This window comes from Daucus carota, chromosome 5, assembly GCF_001625215.2.
Source record: "Daucus carota subsp. sativus chromosome 5, DH1 v3.0, whole genome shotgun sequence".
Classification (NCBI taxonomy): domain Eukaryota; kingdom Viridiplantae; phylum Streptophyta; class Magnoliopsida; order Apiales; family Apiaceae; genus Daucus; species Daucus carota.
The window spans coordinates 13,659,179-13,677,025 of NC_030385.2; the positions used below are offsets into that span (position 1 = coordinate 13,659,179).

General features: G+C 33.9%; 2 protein-coding genes across 5 annotated transcripts; both read left to right on the top strand.

Annotated features, from left to right (window-relative positions):
• The first annotated feature begins 46 nt into the window (after positions 1 to 46).
• LOC108223222 (U1 small nuclear ribonucleoprotein 70 kDa) lies at positions 47 to 6,342 on the top strand. Its single transcript, XM_064093209.1, has 10 exons — positions 47 to 234; positions 746 to 860; positions 1,124 to 1,203; positions 1,911 to 1,986; positions 2,086 to 2,150; positions 2,240 to 2,302; positions 4,170 to 4,251; positions 4,342 to 4,504; positions 4,992 to 5,057; positions 5,834 to 6,342. The coding sequence occupies exons 1-10, from the start codon at positions 133 to 135 to the stop codon at positions 6,153 to 6,155; spliced, it is 1,134 nt and encodes a 377-aa protein (XP_063949279.1). The 5' UTR covers positions 47 to 132; the 3' UTR covers positions 6,156 to 6,342.
• A 3,058-nt stretch (positions 6,343 to 9,400) lies between these two features.
• Positions 9,401 to 17,785, top strand: LOC108223987 (ATP-dependent DNA helicase DDM1). 4 transcript variants are annotated; one of them, XM_017398491.2, is made up of 17 exons: positions 9,407 to 9,537; positions 10,767 to 11,041; positions 11,295 to 11,395; positions 11,680 to 11,937; positions 12,027 to 12,113; positions 12,472 to 12,818; positions 12,997 to 13,186; positions 13,276 to 13,451; positions 13,996 to 14,065; positions 14,152 to 14,341; positions 14,611 to 14,706; positions 14,783 to 14,877; positions 14,964 to 15,083; positions 15,852 to 15,971; positions 16,161 to 16,259; positions 16,351 to 16,461; positions 17,245 to 17,785. In XM_017398491.2, the coding sequence occupies exons 3-17, from the start codon at positions 11,324 to 11,326 to the stop codon at positions 17,482 to 17,484; spliced, it is 2,271 nt and encodes a 756-aa protein (XP_017253980.1). In that variant the 5' UTR covers positions 9,407 to 9,537; positions 10,767 to 11,041; positions 11,295 to 11,323; the 3' UTR covers positions 17,485 to 17,785. The 4 variants fall into 4 exon arrangements, with proteins under 4 accessions (XP_017253983.1, XP_017253980.1, XP_017253984.1 ...); XM_017398494.2 differs by lacking the exon at positions 10,767 to 11,041 and having other exon boundaries at positions 9,401 to 9,537; XM_017398495.2 differs by lacking the exon at positions 10,767 to 11,041 and having other exon boundaries at positions 9,410 to 9,537; positions 11,266 to 11,395.
• Positions 17,786 to 17,847: the final 62 nt, after the last annotated feature.

Consider the following 17,847-nt stretch of genomic DNA (forward strand, 5'->3'; position numbering starts at 1 on the left):
ATTAAAAATAAAATATAATTATAACATCAGAACTGATCGCAGTTCTCCATAAATACAAACACGCGCAAATTGGTACAAAACAATCATCGTCTAAACAAAGATACAAATATTAACACCACGCATCAAAATCTCATGGGGGATTACAACGATTCGTTCATGCGTAACGGCGCCAACGTGCAGGGCCGCGTTAAGAATCAGAATCAGAATCGTGCTGATGTTTTGGAGGCGAAAGCGGTATTTTATTATTAACCCTAATTATAGATTTTTGTTAATTTAATTTGATTTGCGAGTTAGGTTTTTTTTTTAATTGTTAGGTTTTGTATGTGATGATTTGGTTTATGTATTAGATGGTTTGGATGTTGAATAATTAGATGGCTATATAAGTGAATTATGTATGTGACTGTGATGTCTATTGTTATTGTTATGCTGTATGATGCGATTGTATCGGCTGGTTTATACTGACTACGAATATCGTTATGTGGATATTTCGTATGTTGATTGTATCATAGGAGTGTCGAATTGTAATTTTTTTTGGACCAGTTGTCATGGGGTTATTTTTAGTTTTGTAATAGATGGTCAGAAAATTGGAAGTTGGAGGGCTTAGAGAATGATTATGATAGTGTAATTTTACAGAATTGTGCGACGGGGAGAAGGGTTGATTGTTGTGTACAATAAGTTGCAAGTCATTTGCATTATACTTTGATATGTCAGTCTTTCTTATTTACCTATACTTTCACACGTGCAGCTTGCCTCAGGTCATCCAACTGGTTTGACAAATAACCTTTTAAGGCTATTTGAGCCAAGGCCCCCACTTGAGTACAAACCACCGTTGCAGAAGAACAAATGCCCGCCATATACAGGTTTGTCCTAATTTTCACCCTGTCAATATATTTATATTGATTAATAACTCCCTCTGTCCCTCTAGGTTGTTTACCTTGGGGGATGGGTGCTTGGCACACATTTTAAGGCTCCAATAAACTGTAGTTTTATAATTTATGTTAATTATTTTTCTTTTGAATAAAAATTTAATGTTTGAATATTTATACAAAAAAGGAAAAAAAAATAGAAGTAAGTTATGAAACTATATTTCGATTGCTTATACTATGTTCTTTTCGATTTAAAGGAATGGCGCAGTATGTTAAAGATTTTGCTGAGCCGAGTCAACCAGATTATGCCAAGCCATTGGAGAAGAGTGAAACTCCTGTAAGACATGCATTGTGCAATTTTACATGTTATTACAATCTGTATGAATCATGTGTTTAAATATTATGGTCCAATATTACACTATAAGTTGTTACTGAATTGTTGATTAGTAGTCTTATTACAGAGCTTTGACTTTGTCGAACTGACTGAATCAGTCCATTATATTTGTTTAAATGATTAACCTGCTCTTGCCTTGTATATGTACTAGGGGATGCTACCTTGTTCCTTTTTTTTTTTTGCTAAATACTACCTTGTTCCTTTTAGTTGAAGGGGAGTACGAAATTAACTATCTGGATTCGGAGGTATAAATAATAGCCTTATTTATACCCCTATCCTATATTATTTTGATAGTGCACATTTTGCTCTATAAAGACAAATCAAGATTTTGCTGAGCAGATAGAGAACAATAAAACACCTACTAACAAATGGATATGTTAATCTAAAAAGGTCATCCTCTATTATTCGATACTACAATATCATTACAGTACTACGTACCCTTTGGATGATTATTGTTGTACTAATTACTATAATTGGCCTATTGTACAATACCCCAATTGATTGATACACATTTTGAACTTGTTTGCTGCATTAGTTTTTAGGGCAGCTCAATCTCTACATTATCAGATGAAATTTGTATTCAAGTGTGTCTTTATTTCCTTCGAGGTTTGTTTTTGTAAACTGTGATTGAATGTGTCCGGTTGATCCAGGCACAAAGGAGGGCAAGGGTCCACCAGATAAGGCTGGTAGCAGGTGCAAAAAAGGCTGCCGAGGAGCTTGAAAAATGTGACTGACTCTCTCTATATATTTATATAATTGTTTGTTATTTTTACATGTTGCCTAGCTTCCTTGTTTATCTATGTTCTATAACTATTAATTTTGCAGATGATCCAAGTAATGATCCAAATGTTTCTGGAGATCCATACAAGACACTATTTGTGGCTAGGCTGGTAAGTATTATCATCATTATTAATTACCTTCAGAATTTTTGGTGATTTTTTAAGTTACTGATCCTTTTATATGCTTTTTATATTTCTAGAACTACGAGACAACTGAAAGCAGAATCAAAAGGGAGTTTGAGGCTTATGGTCCAATTAAACAGGTAGGTATTGTAAAAGTTTCTGAGAAGAGGCTCAACTTTGCCTTTTGGTTCGGTAAGAGGATGGTTTCTGATGTGCAATTCTTTGATGTTGTTAAGAGTCATTTCAAAATTAAAAAAAATGTCTTAATCAATGCACGGTCCTAAAACTCTAATGTCGTGTTTGATTGAAATGAACCAAATGAGATGGAACGGAATGAAATTTAAACTAGAAATTGGGTAGAAGTTTAAAATTTTCATTCCTAAACATGCACACACGAGCTTAAACCATTATGAGAAGGAATTTCCCAATCTCAATCATAACCACTTGTTGGCAAATTCTACATAAGAAATTTGCACCTACTTATCATTTTTTCCCCAAAGATTTTCCCTTGTATCTCCATTATCTCCTTACAATTTTATTCATTTCATTTTATTCTCCCCAACGAAACACAACACAGATATTTCATCCCTGACTTGTGCATTGCCAACAATCTTTCAAATTAAAATGATCTATTTCTAAGTGAAGATATATTGATTATTTTGATTAAGTTCACTTCTTATATCTCCTGTCCTGCTTTAGATGGATACAGTAAACCTCGATAAGCCATTTTTTTATTTTTAATTTTAGGATACTGAAGTAAAAAAAAAAAAGTATGTGTTGTTTTTAATGACATGATTTTTATATATGACTAACTGTTGAAAATTTAATTTTTTTTCCTTTGTTCATATTTCCTAATTTTTGATGCGTGGACCCATGAGGTTAGATCTTCGGCTTTATTGATTTGAAATTTCATTTGTTTGTGCCAATACCCTAAACTTCTAATTTAGTTAAGGTGGTTGGTCTCCCCATAATATATTGGAAAGATTAGATATATAATATCAGCTACTTTGGAGGATGATGTGCTCAGACATTCCATTAAAAGGTTTGTATCAGGTAGTAGTCTATTTATTACTATAAGTATTTTAAGTTTTAGCAATATATTATGAGATTGGTATACCTATTGTATATCGGAAAGAATGGATATGTAATATTACCAACTTTGGAGGACGATGTGCTTATATCCATTTAAAGGTTTGTATCAGGTATCAAGCTATTTATTATTATTATTTTAAGTTTTTTGCTTATCCTCTACTTTGTCTCTTTATCCATCATTGGGTTCATTAGATTACCCCCAAGACTTCGGGTGAAAATTACTACATTATTTTGACAGTGTGTATCTATTATAAGGAATATCTCTGGTAAGTGGGTAAGTATGCTACTACGGTACTCTATTTGGGAGCAATTCAATTGCAAAGATAATGCCTCATCCTGCATTGCATTCAGTGAAAACTTATGGTGAAGGAGGCAGTGAATCAATGTTGCATTGTGCATAATACCAATATTCACAAGCAGCCATTGAAGAATGACGACTTTTCCCCAGTGTTGGGTAAAATATATTAGCATCTCTTTGAGTTTCCAAATTAATGCTTAGTTTGTGAATTTACTGACACTAAAGTTTTTAGTTGTGATCTAAAGGTAAGAAAAAAAAACGTGTCCAGTTTTCCGAGGATTTTATGGTATTTGATATAATTTATATATTATATAATATATAAAAATATTCCCTGGTAAGGGGGCTTAGTATGCTGGACTGTATATCGGCAACCATTTTCCCACAATCCTAGCAAGGCGATGATTCATGCAGCATTGGCAGCCATATTCTTTTTAAGGTGAGCACGGCTAATGAGGCATAGCGCCTGTCCGCCGTGCCTTAGGAATTTATAATTGCTAAGTTGTTTAAATAGAGTTCAGTCAGAAGAGTGTTTATATTTGATAATGTTATACTCTTCCGTAAGCACGGTTATTTCTTGATTGTATATGGGCATAAATGTGATACTGTTTGTGTTTCAGGTTCGCTTGGTTGCAGATAAAGAGACAAACAAACCAAGAGGCTATGCTTTTGTAGAATATAGGCATACAAGAGATATGAAAGGTTTTCTAATTTTTTACCGTGTTTGTGTCCTTTGTTTCTTCTAAAACTTGCGTGCTCTTTTTTTTCCTGAGATCTGTACACTTGTAACAGCTGCTTATAAGCAAGCTGATGGAAGGAAGCTTGATAATCGAAGGGTTCTAGTTGACGTTGAGCGTGGCAGAACAGTTCCAAATTGGCGACCTCGTAGGCTTGGTGGTGGGCTTGGCACAACTAGGGTTGGAGGTGAAGATGTTAATCAGATGTACTCTGCAAGGTAATGTCCTGATGCAAAGTCATGCACTGTACTAGCTATTAGATATATGTAGGATAAAATTTATTTAGAACCAATGCTTAAGAAGATAATAGTGTCAAGACTCAAGAGGATTCTTTTATTGTTTGGTCCCTCTCTTAGGTTGCCTCATATTAAAATTCTTTGGATGTGTTACCTTTTGAACTCTTTAGGTTGGGGGGGGGAGGGGTGTTGTGTTTGGGAAGAGGAGAAGGGAGTCTTTGATAAACTCATGAAGTGACAGTAAACTCAGTTGCGGCAGTTACATAACTAGAACCCATATAACTTCAACTTTAACTTAATAAGTGTAGACACAATTACAGAGAAACAGACACATGGACTAGCACTTGTGTTTATAGGACACTAAAGCTTAATGACAACTTATTCTTTCCGTATAAGCTCTGTAAATATATCTCTTCAATTTATTTTATTTTGAATACTTAGCTTATGTATGTGGTCATTCATTTATCAGAGCTCAACATCGATCAGCTGGACCACCTCGATCTGAGGAGCCAAGAGTTCGAGATGACCGCAAAAGGTAAATTTGCACCAACAGTTTTATATTATTTCCTTTTTCGTAGTCATGCAGTGTTTAAGAGTCTTCTTTGTCATCCTCAGACTCTCTCAATAAGATTATAATTGTAAAGTGAGTCGCTATTTATAAACTAAAAGTAGGTTCCAATTTCAAGGTTCTTATATGCAATTGTTGACTTATTAGAATTGGAAACATTTCAAGGTAATCTGAGTATAAGTTACATGAAACATCAAACATGTGGTTAACTAGTTATCTAAAGTATAAGCTCTTAGTGTCCTGTATTTGTATAGCCTTACACCCTGCTCCCGAGTTTTAAACATGGAGGAAAGCAAGTGAAGAGGAAGTAAAGTTATTTAACTTTCACTCCTATTCGTGCTCTCGAGTTTTTTAAACGGACGAAAGCAAGTGAAAGTGAATGCAAATATAGCATAGTTTCACTCCAAAACTTTCACTCCGAAAGTGGGATGCAAGTGAAAGCACATTTGCTTTCACTTCCATTCACTTGCTTTCTCTCCTAAAAAAACTCGGGAGCAAGGCCTTAATCTTGGAAGTTCAAATCGTCTCTTAGGCAATATATGTTTTGCCTACAATGTCGACAACAATGTTACTGTTCTTGAGTACATTTGACTTGCCATATAAGTACCTTTCATGTCAAATTTGCAAATGGATTATAGTGTCTAGTTTAAATATTCAACACCAGGAATCATTACACTATTCACCATGGTTGTTTATAGCAGATTATATATGAAAATAACTGTAGAGACTAACAGAAGTTTCAGGGACAGGGAGAAGTCTCGTGAAAGAGGTAAGGATAGAGTAAGGGAACATGATAGGCATAGGGAACGTGATCATAGGGATGATAGACACCATAGAGATCGTGGAAGGACCAGAGAAAGAGACATCGGTCGAGATCGGACTAGAGACCGAGACCGTGGTAGAGAACGTGAAGATCGTGATCGTGGTCGTGACCGTTATCGCGAGGAGAGGGATAGGGGTCGGGATAATGAATTGACAGAGGATCGTGGTCTCTCCCATGACAAAAATTATGATCACGACCGTGTTGAGGTTCTGTCTGTGGACTTGCAGCGGGGGGGATGGTAATTTCTGGTTATATACATTATAAAAGTAAGGTGGAACTGTTTTGGTGATTGTTTCAGGTTGAATCATTACTCTTTTTACCTTGGTCTTGTTTTATGTTATATTGTGTTTGTGTTGGAACCCAAGCTTTGGTGATGAGAACCATAATGCAAATTGCTATTTTTTTTAATAGTATATGATATTCAGACTCTATGGTACCTTGATAGATCTGAAATGTTATTTGAATTAGCAGCACTCTGTTCTGATATATTTTTATGGCACTGCCTAACTAAATCAGTTTAGAATAAAATTTGAATGAGGTTAACTTTTTACTAGCTGGCTTCTAAAACTATATATTCAAGTTAAGCTTATGGTGCAGAGTTGCTGTCATGTTTATCAGTCACAATTTACAGGTGTATAACTGGTCATTCCTTTTTCAATTAGTTGAGGATTGAGAAATGCTGTGATTGTGAAACGGGCTTTCAATTGGTATGTTTTGGTAAATGTACTATATATTTGCTATACTTTGGTTTGGGTTTCAATGGCATGTCGAGCCACTTGGGGACTGTTCTAGGTTGTTAATGGGAAGAGGTTTGATGGAAAGTGTTCTGTGGTCCGGGTATACTTGAGGGATTTGATAGTTTGGAAAGAGGACTACAGTTTCAGACTTTCAGTGGAACATTTTTATATTTGTGGTGCTTAAAGGGTAGCCCTGTAACTTTAGAGGGTGCGAGTATTAAGATGGTTGCTCACTTGCTTGCTTCATTCTTGAGTTCGACTATTATAATGAGAGCAACTGTTTATTTTATATCTTGCAAACATCCACTATATGGAAGTTTACAAATGTCCTGGTTGATTTCACAGTATACACGAGCAACTTTATAATATTAATATGTACGTTTGCTTTTCCCGTTGCTTTATTTGGAATTTTCAACTTTTGGATTTGGATTTCATTTGAAATCCACATATTCAAATCTTAGTATAAATCTGAAAATTTGAAATGACAACTCAAAATGAAGTGCATGTTTTCAAACAGCCTCTAAAAATTGATTAATTACCCTGTCGGAGTTGTAAATTTAGAAATGGGTGTACGCTGTTATCATAAAAGTGGTATTGGAAGTTATTGTTATAATTTAATATTGAATGATTTTTGTTATTAAAATAGTACAATTTTTTAATATATTAATATATTATAGATATATGTTGTTACCGTAAAAGTGATATGTGACCTTCGAACAATTCACGGCTGTGTTAAATATATTACTTTAAATCTTAATTCAAATTTCACCGTTTTTTCCACCACAACACAATTTTAAATAACTAGTTGAAAAACCGCGCGTTGCGACGGCCTATAAAAATTATATTAATGATTCAATATTAATATTTACAGAATAAAATAATTTTGTGGTTGTCGATAAAAAGTATATTAATGTTTCAAAATTAATATTTGTAGGATAAAATAAATTTTATATTATAAAAATCTTGATGTAATACCAATACTAATATATAAAATTGTAATTGGACTATAATTCATGGTGAAAAAATGAAAATAAATTTAGACACGTAATTAGCAATTTAAAATACGACGAATCTTAATTTTATTTGTGTTTTTTTAAAAAGTAATCATGTTCTTACATTGTCACCTTAATCCAATTTTTTTGGATTGATTGTGCACAAAACATCTAACTAAATCCGTAAGACAGGGGTCTATAACTTTCATGTATACAAAGTAAATCATATAAAGATTAACAACAACAAACATGTCCGAAGAACAAAACAAATATTATAAAATAATAACCAACAAACATATATCACTAACAGTTAATTTATTGATATCATCCATCAATATAATGTCAAAAATTATATTCTTTTTCCGTGTTTGGATTTGTCGACTCTAATATAGCGGTCTATAACTACCTTTGCTTACAACAACTTTTATATTTTTAATATTGTATAAACAGTCTTCACTTATCGTTGCAGAAGAACGACACCACCGAGTTAGAAATCGAGCAAGAGAACTATCACCAGAGAGAGCTAGGGTTGTGGTATTGAGAGAGAGGAGGTTGTGTTTAGATGATCCAAAACCCTACAATTTATAAGGGTATTTATAGGTGCAGAGAGACTTGTGCTCCTCTTTCCATAATTAAATAATCTGAAACAAAATCAGATTCTGAAACTTGCTTCTAATATACCCGAAACTAAAAAAGGTAGTTCTAATTTTTGATATTTTTCATCCAAAGATTCCAAAAAATTAGAAAAATAGAACGAAGCGATGTGAGAGGCGCCACATATACGCCCCTCGCTTCTCCTTTATATAAGTATATTGATGATTGATTATCGTTGTTCGGGGTTCGCGGTCGAATCTTATACCACTCTACATCGTAACTAAATAGTAAATATTATTAGTCGCTGTGACTCAAGAGCAATTTGAAGCATGAAAAATCTTTTAGCAAAAAGTGAGTTGACATATTAAAAATAAAAAATATAATTAATGTTTTTAAAATGTCACACTCCAATAATATTTTATGGATGAGTATCAAAACTCTACAAAATGATATGTAAAAAGATTGCAAACCACTTATTATTATGTTGAAATTTTTTATTTAGGTAATCTTTTTTTGATAATAATCCATTTTTACTATTTTGTTTCTATAAAATTTTCGATCAATGACATCTCATATACTTCTCTCTAGTATAAAATTTACTCCTTTCATTTCATCTACCTAAAAATTAAGAAAAGATGGTGAAAGGAAGGGAATATTAATATTTAATTAATAAATATAAAAAGTTGGATAAATATGACAAATAAAAATTTATATGGATTTGTAAATCAATAATATTACTATCTAAAATAATAAAAAACAAGAAAAGGCACGAGTATAAATAAATTTAGTGAAAAACTTTGAAAATATTTTTATTATTATTTTGTTTCTGTAGAAATTTCAATCAATAACATGATCTATGTACTTCTCTTTGGGGGTGAGTATTCGGGTAAACCGGATACGAACCGAGATTACCGAAATATTTCGGATGATTAACCAAAATATTTTGATTTTTAATTCGGTTGTAATTTTTTGTGTATTTCGATTTTTAGTTTTTTCGATCTTTGTACCGAATTAACGGGAAAAAACGAATAACAAAAATATTTAAATTATATATATATGTATTTATTATACTTGAAAGTTTATTTTTTAATACATTAAAACACACTCACCAATGACCAAGACATCATTCACCTCTTTCTACTTCTGTCATTATTAGTTTAATAACCTCTTTCCACTTCTGTCTTATGGGTTTCGATGTTTCAACACATCTCCACCCAACATATTCCTCGCCCAGCATCTTCTTCCTTTCTTCACCCGCTTAAACCACAGACGTCATCTTCTTTTGTTCATCATCGATCAAGGTATGTGGTGTTAATTTGTGTTCATGAATACTTAAAAGTGATATACTAGTTTAATGAATATAGTGATGTTGGTAGTTTGCCTCCCAAAATTTTCTTTCTTCATTATTTTTGTAATTTTATTCATTGTTATAAAATTTCAGTTTTCATTTATGTATTCAGTTTTAACCGAAAAAAATTCAATTATAATTTTTGAATTTATTCAGTATTTAATTTATAAAGTAGAATCATACTTATATATATAGTTTGTGTAATAAATATATAAATTAAATTTTAAGTTGAAGTCAATAGGTTAAAAAACTCCAACTTATATTGATTTTTAAAATCTAATCCTACAAAAACTACATGTGTATAAGTTAATTTAGAAAGATATTCTATAATATATCATGATTACATTACTAAATTTATATACAGTAATTTAAATATTACTATTCAAATTAATAAATTAAAATTCGCGTTTTACTAATAACTGATAAGTACTTTGTATTTTATTATTTTTGAATGTGCTACATGTATTTTATTATTTTAAAAATATTAATTTTAAACATAGTTATCATGAAATAAGTAATTTCGTAGGTATTAACTCTTTATCTCACAATTTTAAAAAGTAATGTTCAAATATCATATTCTGAAAAATAATCTCAAATATAACTCTAATATTATTTTTAACATAATTATATATACATCTGCAATTTTATCATTTTTACAGTTTCCTCTAAAAAAAACTGAAAATACTACTACTATAAATTGGATTTCTGTTCAAAACAAACTATGTCGAAATGCCTTTTGTAAATTGGAAACACCTACGTCCTAATCAATTCTATACAATTTCATATTCTATACAATTTCATTTTTCGGATGCGCTATCATTTGTATACATTCCCAAAATAACAATTACTACACCCACTACATTCTCCCACTATCTTCATTATATAATAATAATAACACCATTACACTCGTTACTTTACTCCAGTATCTTAAATTTATTAATTAAAAAATAAATGGGTTCCACCACTTTACTTATTTTCTATATAACTTTACTCATTTTTTATACGGTCTCCGTATCCGATCCCAATATATATAATTTATCGGGACGGATGGAGTACAGGTTTTTAAAAGTAAAACCTCGTGAGAACGCGAGAGTTTTTTTTTCAAGCCTGACTGACAGGCTGACAGCCCCTCAATAAACTCGTAAACAACCACTAACCCACTGCTATAATCATGCACTTTAGCTCTGTATACAGCATGGGCCGCAAGAGTAATGACAGTGCCTGTATGCCCGCACCATTGGCCCACTAAGCCTTCCATTCGACACTCGCCAGATGGACAAAGCAGCGGCTGAATCGTAAATAAACACATAAACCAAGGGCCCTTGGAATCAACAAATTCCCGCCCAAACCAAACATAGTGGGTTACAAATACGTTTCATATTCTCAGGCCCCCTTTTCACTCCGCCCTCTATCTCCGCCTCTCTGTCTCTATCTCTCTCTAATTCCATCTAATTCAAGTGAGTAACTAGCTTTTATTTTCACAAATTTCAAGCTTTATTTACAACATTCTTGATTTACAGCATCTATTGCAAGCTCCGATTGGACATTCCTTGTGTGTATTTTATAAATGTCAATTTTGTAAACCCTAGTTTTTGTTTTGCCTAGATTTGTTGAAATTGATGGGCTGGTGGTGCTGAAAATGTGTGCTTGCTGTTGTTTATGTGTGTGTTGTTTGATTTAGGTGAGTAATTTGGCTGTGGTTGGTTTTAGGGCGTTTCGATTACGAATAGGTTTCGAAAATGGGGGATAAGGAGACACCAGTGAAGGAGGAACCGGTTGTTGATTCTCCTACTTCTGTGCTTGAAGAAGAGGTTTGTTTCTTTGTTTTTGTCTGTGTGTAATGTGTTTTGCGTGTTTTACTAATTACTACTGTTTTCTTGTCAACATGCGGAATGTGAGCGGTATATGTTGTGATGGGGTTATTTTGAGTGTAGATACTTACATTTAAGCTGTGAAAAGAAAGGATGGTATTGGTTGTTGTTATATTATTTAGGGTTTAGGACACTTCTTTTCTTTTTTCTTGAGTTTATTTGGAGTGATTGTGGCTCGTAACACGACTAACACGTAAAGTTTTAATCTTTATTGGTGTTCGAAGGATACGTGTAAGGACAAGGTTGGGGTAAAACTGGAGGAAGAAGAGTTTCTTGATGCGAAAAATGGCGATGTTTCTCTAATTTCGAGTGAGATGGCTGCGGTGGAAAAAAAGCTTAAGGAAGAGAATGCAGCTGAAGAAGAGGAGGTGAAGGATGTACCGGAACTCAATGACTCCCAGTTTTCTAAACTGGATGAGCTTTTGACACAGACCCACCTGTACACAAAATTTTTGCTGGAGAAAATGGATGACATCACTGTGGTATATCTTATGCATTGTTTTAAAAGCAAATTTAGAGCTATAGATATTGCTTGCTTGCTAATTAAGCATGTTATGTTATGATCTGCTAGAATGGAGTGGAAGAAGATAGCAAAGACTCTAAGCCAAACAAGAAAGGCCGGGGTTCTAAAAGAAAGGCAGCTTCAAACTACAACACTGTAAGCATACCTTGTTTAGCTTACTGTTAATGCTGAATTATTATGTTCTGTTCTATGAATTCCTTTCCGAAAGAGAAAAGATGACAGGATGGCATATGATTTCTTAATCTGAATGCTTGGAATGCATTTCACTTTTTCTTTTTTTTTCCTTTTTCTTTCCAAACAACCCTCTGCTATTCCACGGTCCTGATAACCAACAAATGATTTCCTTGTTGTGATACCATGCTTCTTTGTTGCAATTAGTTGCAGTGCATTATTTTTCTTCTATATGTGTTACTACTTTTTACGGAAGACTATGTGATTGGGTTTATGAAATATTCTGATATTATCCACGGCTTTAACATCCTTGAACCTCCAGAGGAAGGCTAAGAGAGCTGTGGCAGCTATGCTCACTAGATCAGAAGAAACCACTGCTTCTGAAGACCCGAGCCTCACTAAGGAAGAAATTATTGAAAAGGAGCAGGCTGAACTTGTTCCCTTGTTGACTGGTGGTCAATTGAAGCCATATCAGATAAAAGGCGTTAAATGGATGATATCGTTATGGCAAAATGGACTCAATGGGATCCTGGCAGATCAAATGGGGCTTGGAAAGACAATTCAAACTATTGGTTTTCTTGCTCATCTAAAGGGGAAGGGGATGGATGGACCGTACCTAGTCATTGCTCCTCTGTCAACCCTTTCAAATTGGGTGAATGAGATATCCAGGTAGACGTCTTTTACTCTCGATAGTCAATAAATTATTGCACTCTATCTTATTGGATCCCAAGTGACATTATTATGTTGTTTTGATGATTGTATGATGTGGTATCATAGATAAAGGCCCTATCCTTTCACTTCTGAAACTATGTAACTGGACTTCTGTTTTTAATATTTGAATTTTAAGGTTCACACCGTCAATTAATGCAATCATCTACCATGGGGATGCAAAAGCAAGGGAACAAATTAGGAAGGAGAGTATGCCCCGGTCAATCGGCCCCAAATTTCCCATTGTAGTTACTTCTTATGAAGTTGCAATGAATGATGCAAAAAAGTATCTGAGACATTATAGTTGGAAATATATTGTGGTCGACGAGGTAAATTTCCCTCTTTATTTTGTCCTCATATTTAACTTTTTTTTTTTATGATTATTTTCTATAAATGTAACCTCACATTTTTGTTGCAGGGACACAGGCTGAAAAATTCTAAATGCAAACTACTCAAAGAATTGAAACATTTGCCTGTTGAAAATAAGTTACTGTTAACTGGGACACCTCTGCAGAACAACTTGGCTGAGCTTTGGTCATTGTTAAACTTTATTCTTCCTGATATATTCTCATCTCATGAAGAATTCGAATCATGGTAATCCTGTATTTATGAAATATCATTTTCCTGTTACTAATGTGTTCTTGAGTTAGATATACCGAATGAGGATAGTTTAGTAGATGCTAAATATGCAGTTTCTTTAACATTTATACATAGAATCTTGTGGGAAGTTCTACATTTTTTTTACCTGTTTGTTCAGAACAAGAAAATGGAAGCTTTCACTATGGTAGGGCGTTTGAGTAGATATCACAGTTACTAGGGAGTATTGAGTATTGACAAGTTGTTCCATAAACTTCCATTACCCCCGGCTTGGGGAAGGATATTATTAAAAAGCGAAAATGGAGAAGTGGGAGTCACACTATTGTTTTTCATTGTTAATTAGTTCTCTTCATCCTATGCATGAGTATTTTATAGGCCGTGCTTGAGTTGAATTATGTACTCTTTTATTGTTATAAATTGGAATAAGTGTAGATGTAAATTGATTGTTTCCCTCATGAAACTGAAAATGCAAAATCAGTGAGCATATGTGTGTGTGTGTGTGTGTGTGTACATATATGTGACTGCCTTGTCTATTATCTAGGTTTGATCTGTCTGGGAAATGCAACAATAAAGCTGGGAAGGAAGAACTGGAGGAGACACGACAGTCACAAGTAAAATTGCATTTTTGTAAATTGAATTTGTAAAATCAGAAGTTGTTTTGTGCCCATATCACTATAACGCTCAAGGGTAATTTCAGGTGGTGAGCAAACTCCATGCTATATTGCGTCCTTTCCTCCTTCGAAGAATGAAAGAAGATGTCGAACAAATGCTTCCTCGAAAGAAGGAGATTATTCTGTATGCCACTATGACAGAGTATCAAAAGAACTTCCAGGAGCATTTAGTTAACAGGACACTGGAAAATCACCTGCTAGAGACAGTTGACACTGGTAAGAAAGTTAATGTCTTTGATTGGGAAATATGGATATCTAATATAGAAGGTGGAAAGAATAAGTAAGCAAGTAAAAACTTTACTTGACAGTCCTGGTGAGCTTGTATGATTAGGTTATGTTGAGTTTAGATGAATTCTTTTCATTTTCCTGACTGTATTATGTTGGGAGAATGGCTCTTTCATGATTGACTTGTACAATTATATATCTTACTAAAGTTACTTAACAACATATATTCAGTATTTAATGTTTAAGATAAAAATCTGCAGGACGTGGCTTTAAAGGGAGGCTTCAAAACTTGATGGTTCAACTTCGTAAAAATTGTGCCCACCCTGACCTCTTAGAGTCGGCTTATGATGGTTCCTGTATGTGTGCTAATGTTCATTAATGATATCTAAATAATCATGTGAGCCAACTTTAGCTAACTTCTTATCTTCTCAGACTTCTACCCACCTGTAGAGCAGATAGTTGGACAGTGCGGCAAATTTCAGTTGCTAGACAAATTGCTGAGAAAGCTATTAGCTCGCAAACACAAAGTATGTTCTTATTGCTTTTCTTACTTCTAGTTTGTATTCTAATTAGAAGTTTTTTTGTTCTGGTTCTCATTGTTTTTCACAAACAGGTTCTAATATTTTCCCAGTGGACTAAGATTTTGGATATAATGCATTACTATCTAGAAGAAAGCGGTTTTGAAGTTTGTAGAATTGATGGCAGTGTAAAGTTGGAAGAAAGAAGAAAACAGGTGACATCTGCAATTAGATTTTTGTAACCTTCGTGTTTCTTATTTTCACAATGCTATATTTCTTGCTCCAATATAGAATGTCTTTCTAGAGTAATTGTTCCATTTAAATTTATGGTCTTACTGGTTCAAGCTGTGGCATATACATATATTTTTCTGGGTAAGTTACTTAATTTTTGGAAAAGCAACAGATGATACCTTTATGGTACTAAAGCTTCTTGTTCTTTTTTTTTTTTTTTTGCAGAAACATTTTTAATTGACTAGTGACAACACACTTGAAACCAATGTAAAAACATCAAACAAAGTCTAATAGTATGTTAAACTAGGTGACATGTCCATACACATCTTATATATTTCTGTAACATGTCCAATGCTGTCTTCATTTGTGATTATCCCCATGAGGTGAGAGTTCTTGAGGATTAAATCGAGCATGTTAAATATCAATGGCTCACTGCACTAGCCATATATCCTCCTCAGCAGTATTATCCATTTAGTTGTTTTGGTTTCCAATCAAGAAATAGCATGCTTGTGGCTTTTTTGTTATACAAAGGAACCAGTCTTCTGGTTATTAGCCTATTATGTGGTGTTTTGGTGTTTCCAGTACACATGACAGTTGTACACTTGTGCTTGCCTATTTACCAATTACCACTAGTTACTTTTTTATTTGCTTTTTTTTATTTTTTAACATTAGACATTAGTGCATCTTGGCAAGCTCCCTCTATGAGATAAATAATTTGTTAACAACGTTACTGTTTTCTCTTTGGTATTCAGATCCAGGAATTCAATGATTTAAACAGTAAATATAGAATATTTATTCTAAGCACTAGAGCTGGTGGGCTGGGGATCAATCTTACTTCAGCTGACACTTGTATTTTGTATGACAGTGACTGGGTGAGCACTTTCTTGAAATACATCGTGTTTTCCTGTTGTATTCTACATTTATTTTTTCCTGTTGTATTCTACATTTATTTTTTCAAATACACTTTCTTAGCAATTTGACATTTGCATATAAGTTTTTACCTTTAATAGAATTCTATGTACATTTAGGTGAGATTGACCTAATTAATAATTGCTGTGCAGAACCCCCAAATGGATCTACAGGCAATGGACCGCTGTCATAGAATTGGCCAGACAAAGCCTGTTCATGTTTACAGGCTTGCAACTGCTCAGTCCGTTGAGGTAACTTGAGACACTTTGCTTGTTCTCAACTTTCCATGTAAATTGCATTTCTTTTATCGGGACAAAGAACTGAAATTGTTCTTCCTGCCAGGGTAGGATTTTAAAAAGAGCTTTTAATAAGTTAAAGCTTGAGCATGTGGTGATTGCTAAGGGGCAGTTTATGCAAGAAAAAACCAAAGCTGATACTGCAGATATTAATGAGGTATGACTTATCTAATTGCATGATACTCCTACTTGATAACTCATCATAACTCATCATTAAAAAGTTTCCACAGCAGTGGCTTCTGTTCTTTTGAGATTTCTGCTTGTGCTTGACTCTAGGTGCCAAAACTGTTGTGTGCAAGCATAACTAGGCCTTTTACATATGTTTCTCCCTTAGTTTGATGCCTTTCTTTAATTTTTTAAAATAAATTTTGTTTTCAAATAATTTATAGATAGATTATGAAGTACAGGAAAGATAAATGCAACATAGTAGGGCCTGTGATTGCTTTATTGCTAATATTATACTTTGAGTTTAGAGTTGATGCAAATTAATAGAAGATATCCCAAACGAAGTAATAAAAATCAAAAGGGTTGCTGGATAGGTTTCAAGCTGGGGATTGTGGGTAGTTGAGGATGTTTTGAGGAAGTGGTAGAGGGGTGTGGCAGCATAGAACTGGACACGTTCATGCTACTGCAAGCTTTACTTCTGATTCATATGAATTCGTGCAATGTCAGTATCAACATTACAATTTAATACTTCAACTTACATTTGTATGATCATATCCCCATTCATGTTCATGGGCCATTTTGTTTTATGAGAAAAATCTCTTCATACTGTAGTTTTATTTTGTGTATTAGAATGCCAAAAGAATCTACTTCCAAGAGCAACAACATGCTGGTGCAGCCAACCCTGCCATATCTGAATAACATGTGCTGTATTGCATAGAGTGTCAATTACCAAAAATTAGTATTGCAACCTTACCAGTGAGATGTCTCATTTCAGGAAGATCTACTAGCCCTTCTTCGCGATGAAGAAAATGAAGAAGATAAGATGATTCAGACAGACATAAATGATGAAGATCTAGAAAAGCTATTGGACCGCAGCGATCTTATGGCTGGTGATACTAAAATGGCAGATGGAAAGCCTCAATATACTGCGAGTGTGCTACCTTTGAAAGGACCTGGTTGGGAAGTGGTTATACCAACTTCAACTGGGGGTATGCTTAACACTGTGAACACATAGTTGCTTTATAAGTTAAGAGTGGGGGTGGGGTTTCAAGGTGGACAATTGTATTTTGGGTGCTGGTTGTGGGGGGCTGACTGTCTGAAAATGCCATTTTTAGGAGAGCATATATGGTAGGGCTAATAGACACTACCTTTTTGGATAAGCTCTCTATTTAAATGTATCTTAGCTGAGAATGTTTGTTTTGGATGATAACTTTTAGTAATCCCAGTCGTTTACCAGGCTGGGAGTATTACCGGGGCACTAAACATTGTAGCCAATTTTCCAAGTATTTGATGTTGGCTCTTGCAGTTTGCTGTTACATGCCACTTTGCTCTTGATATTAGTTAATTAGAGCTCCTGGGAAGATACCAGATAGCATTG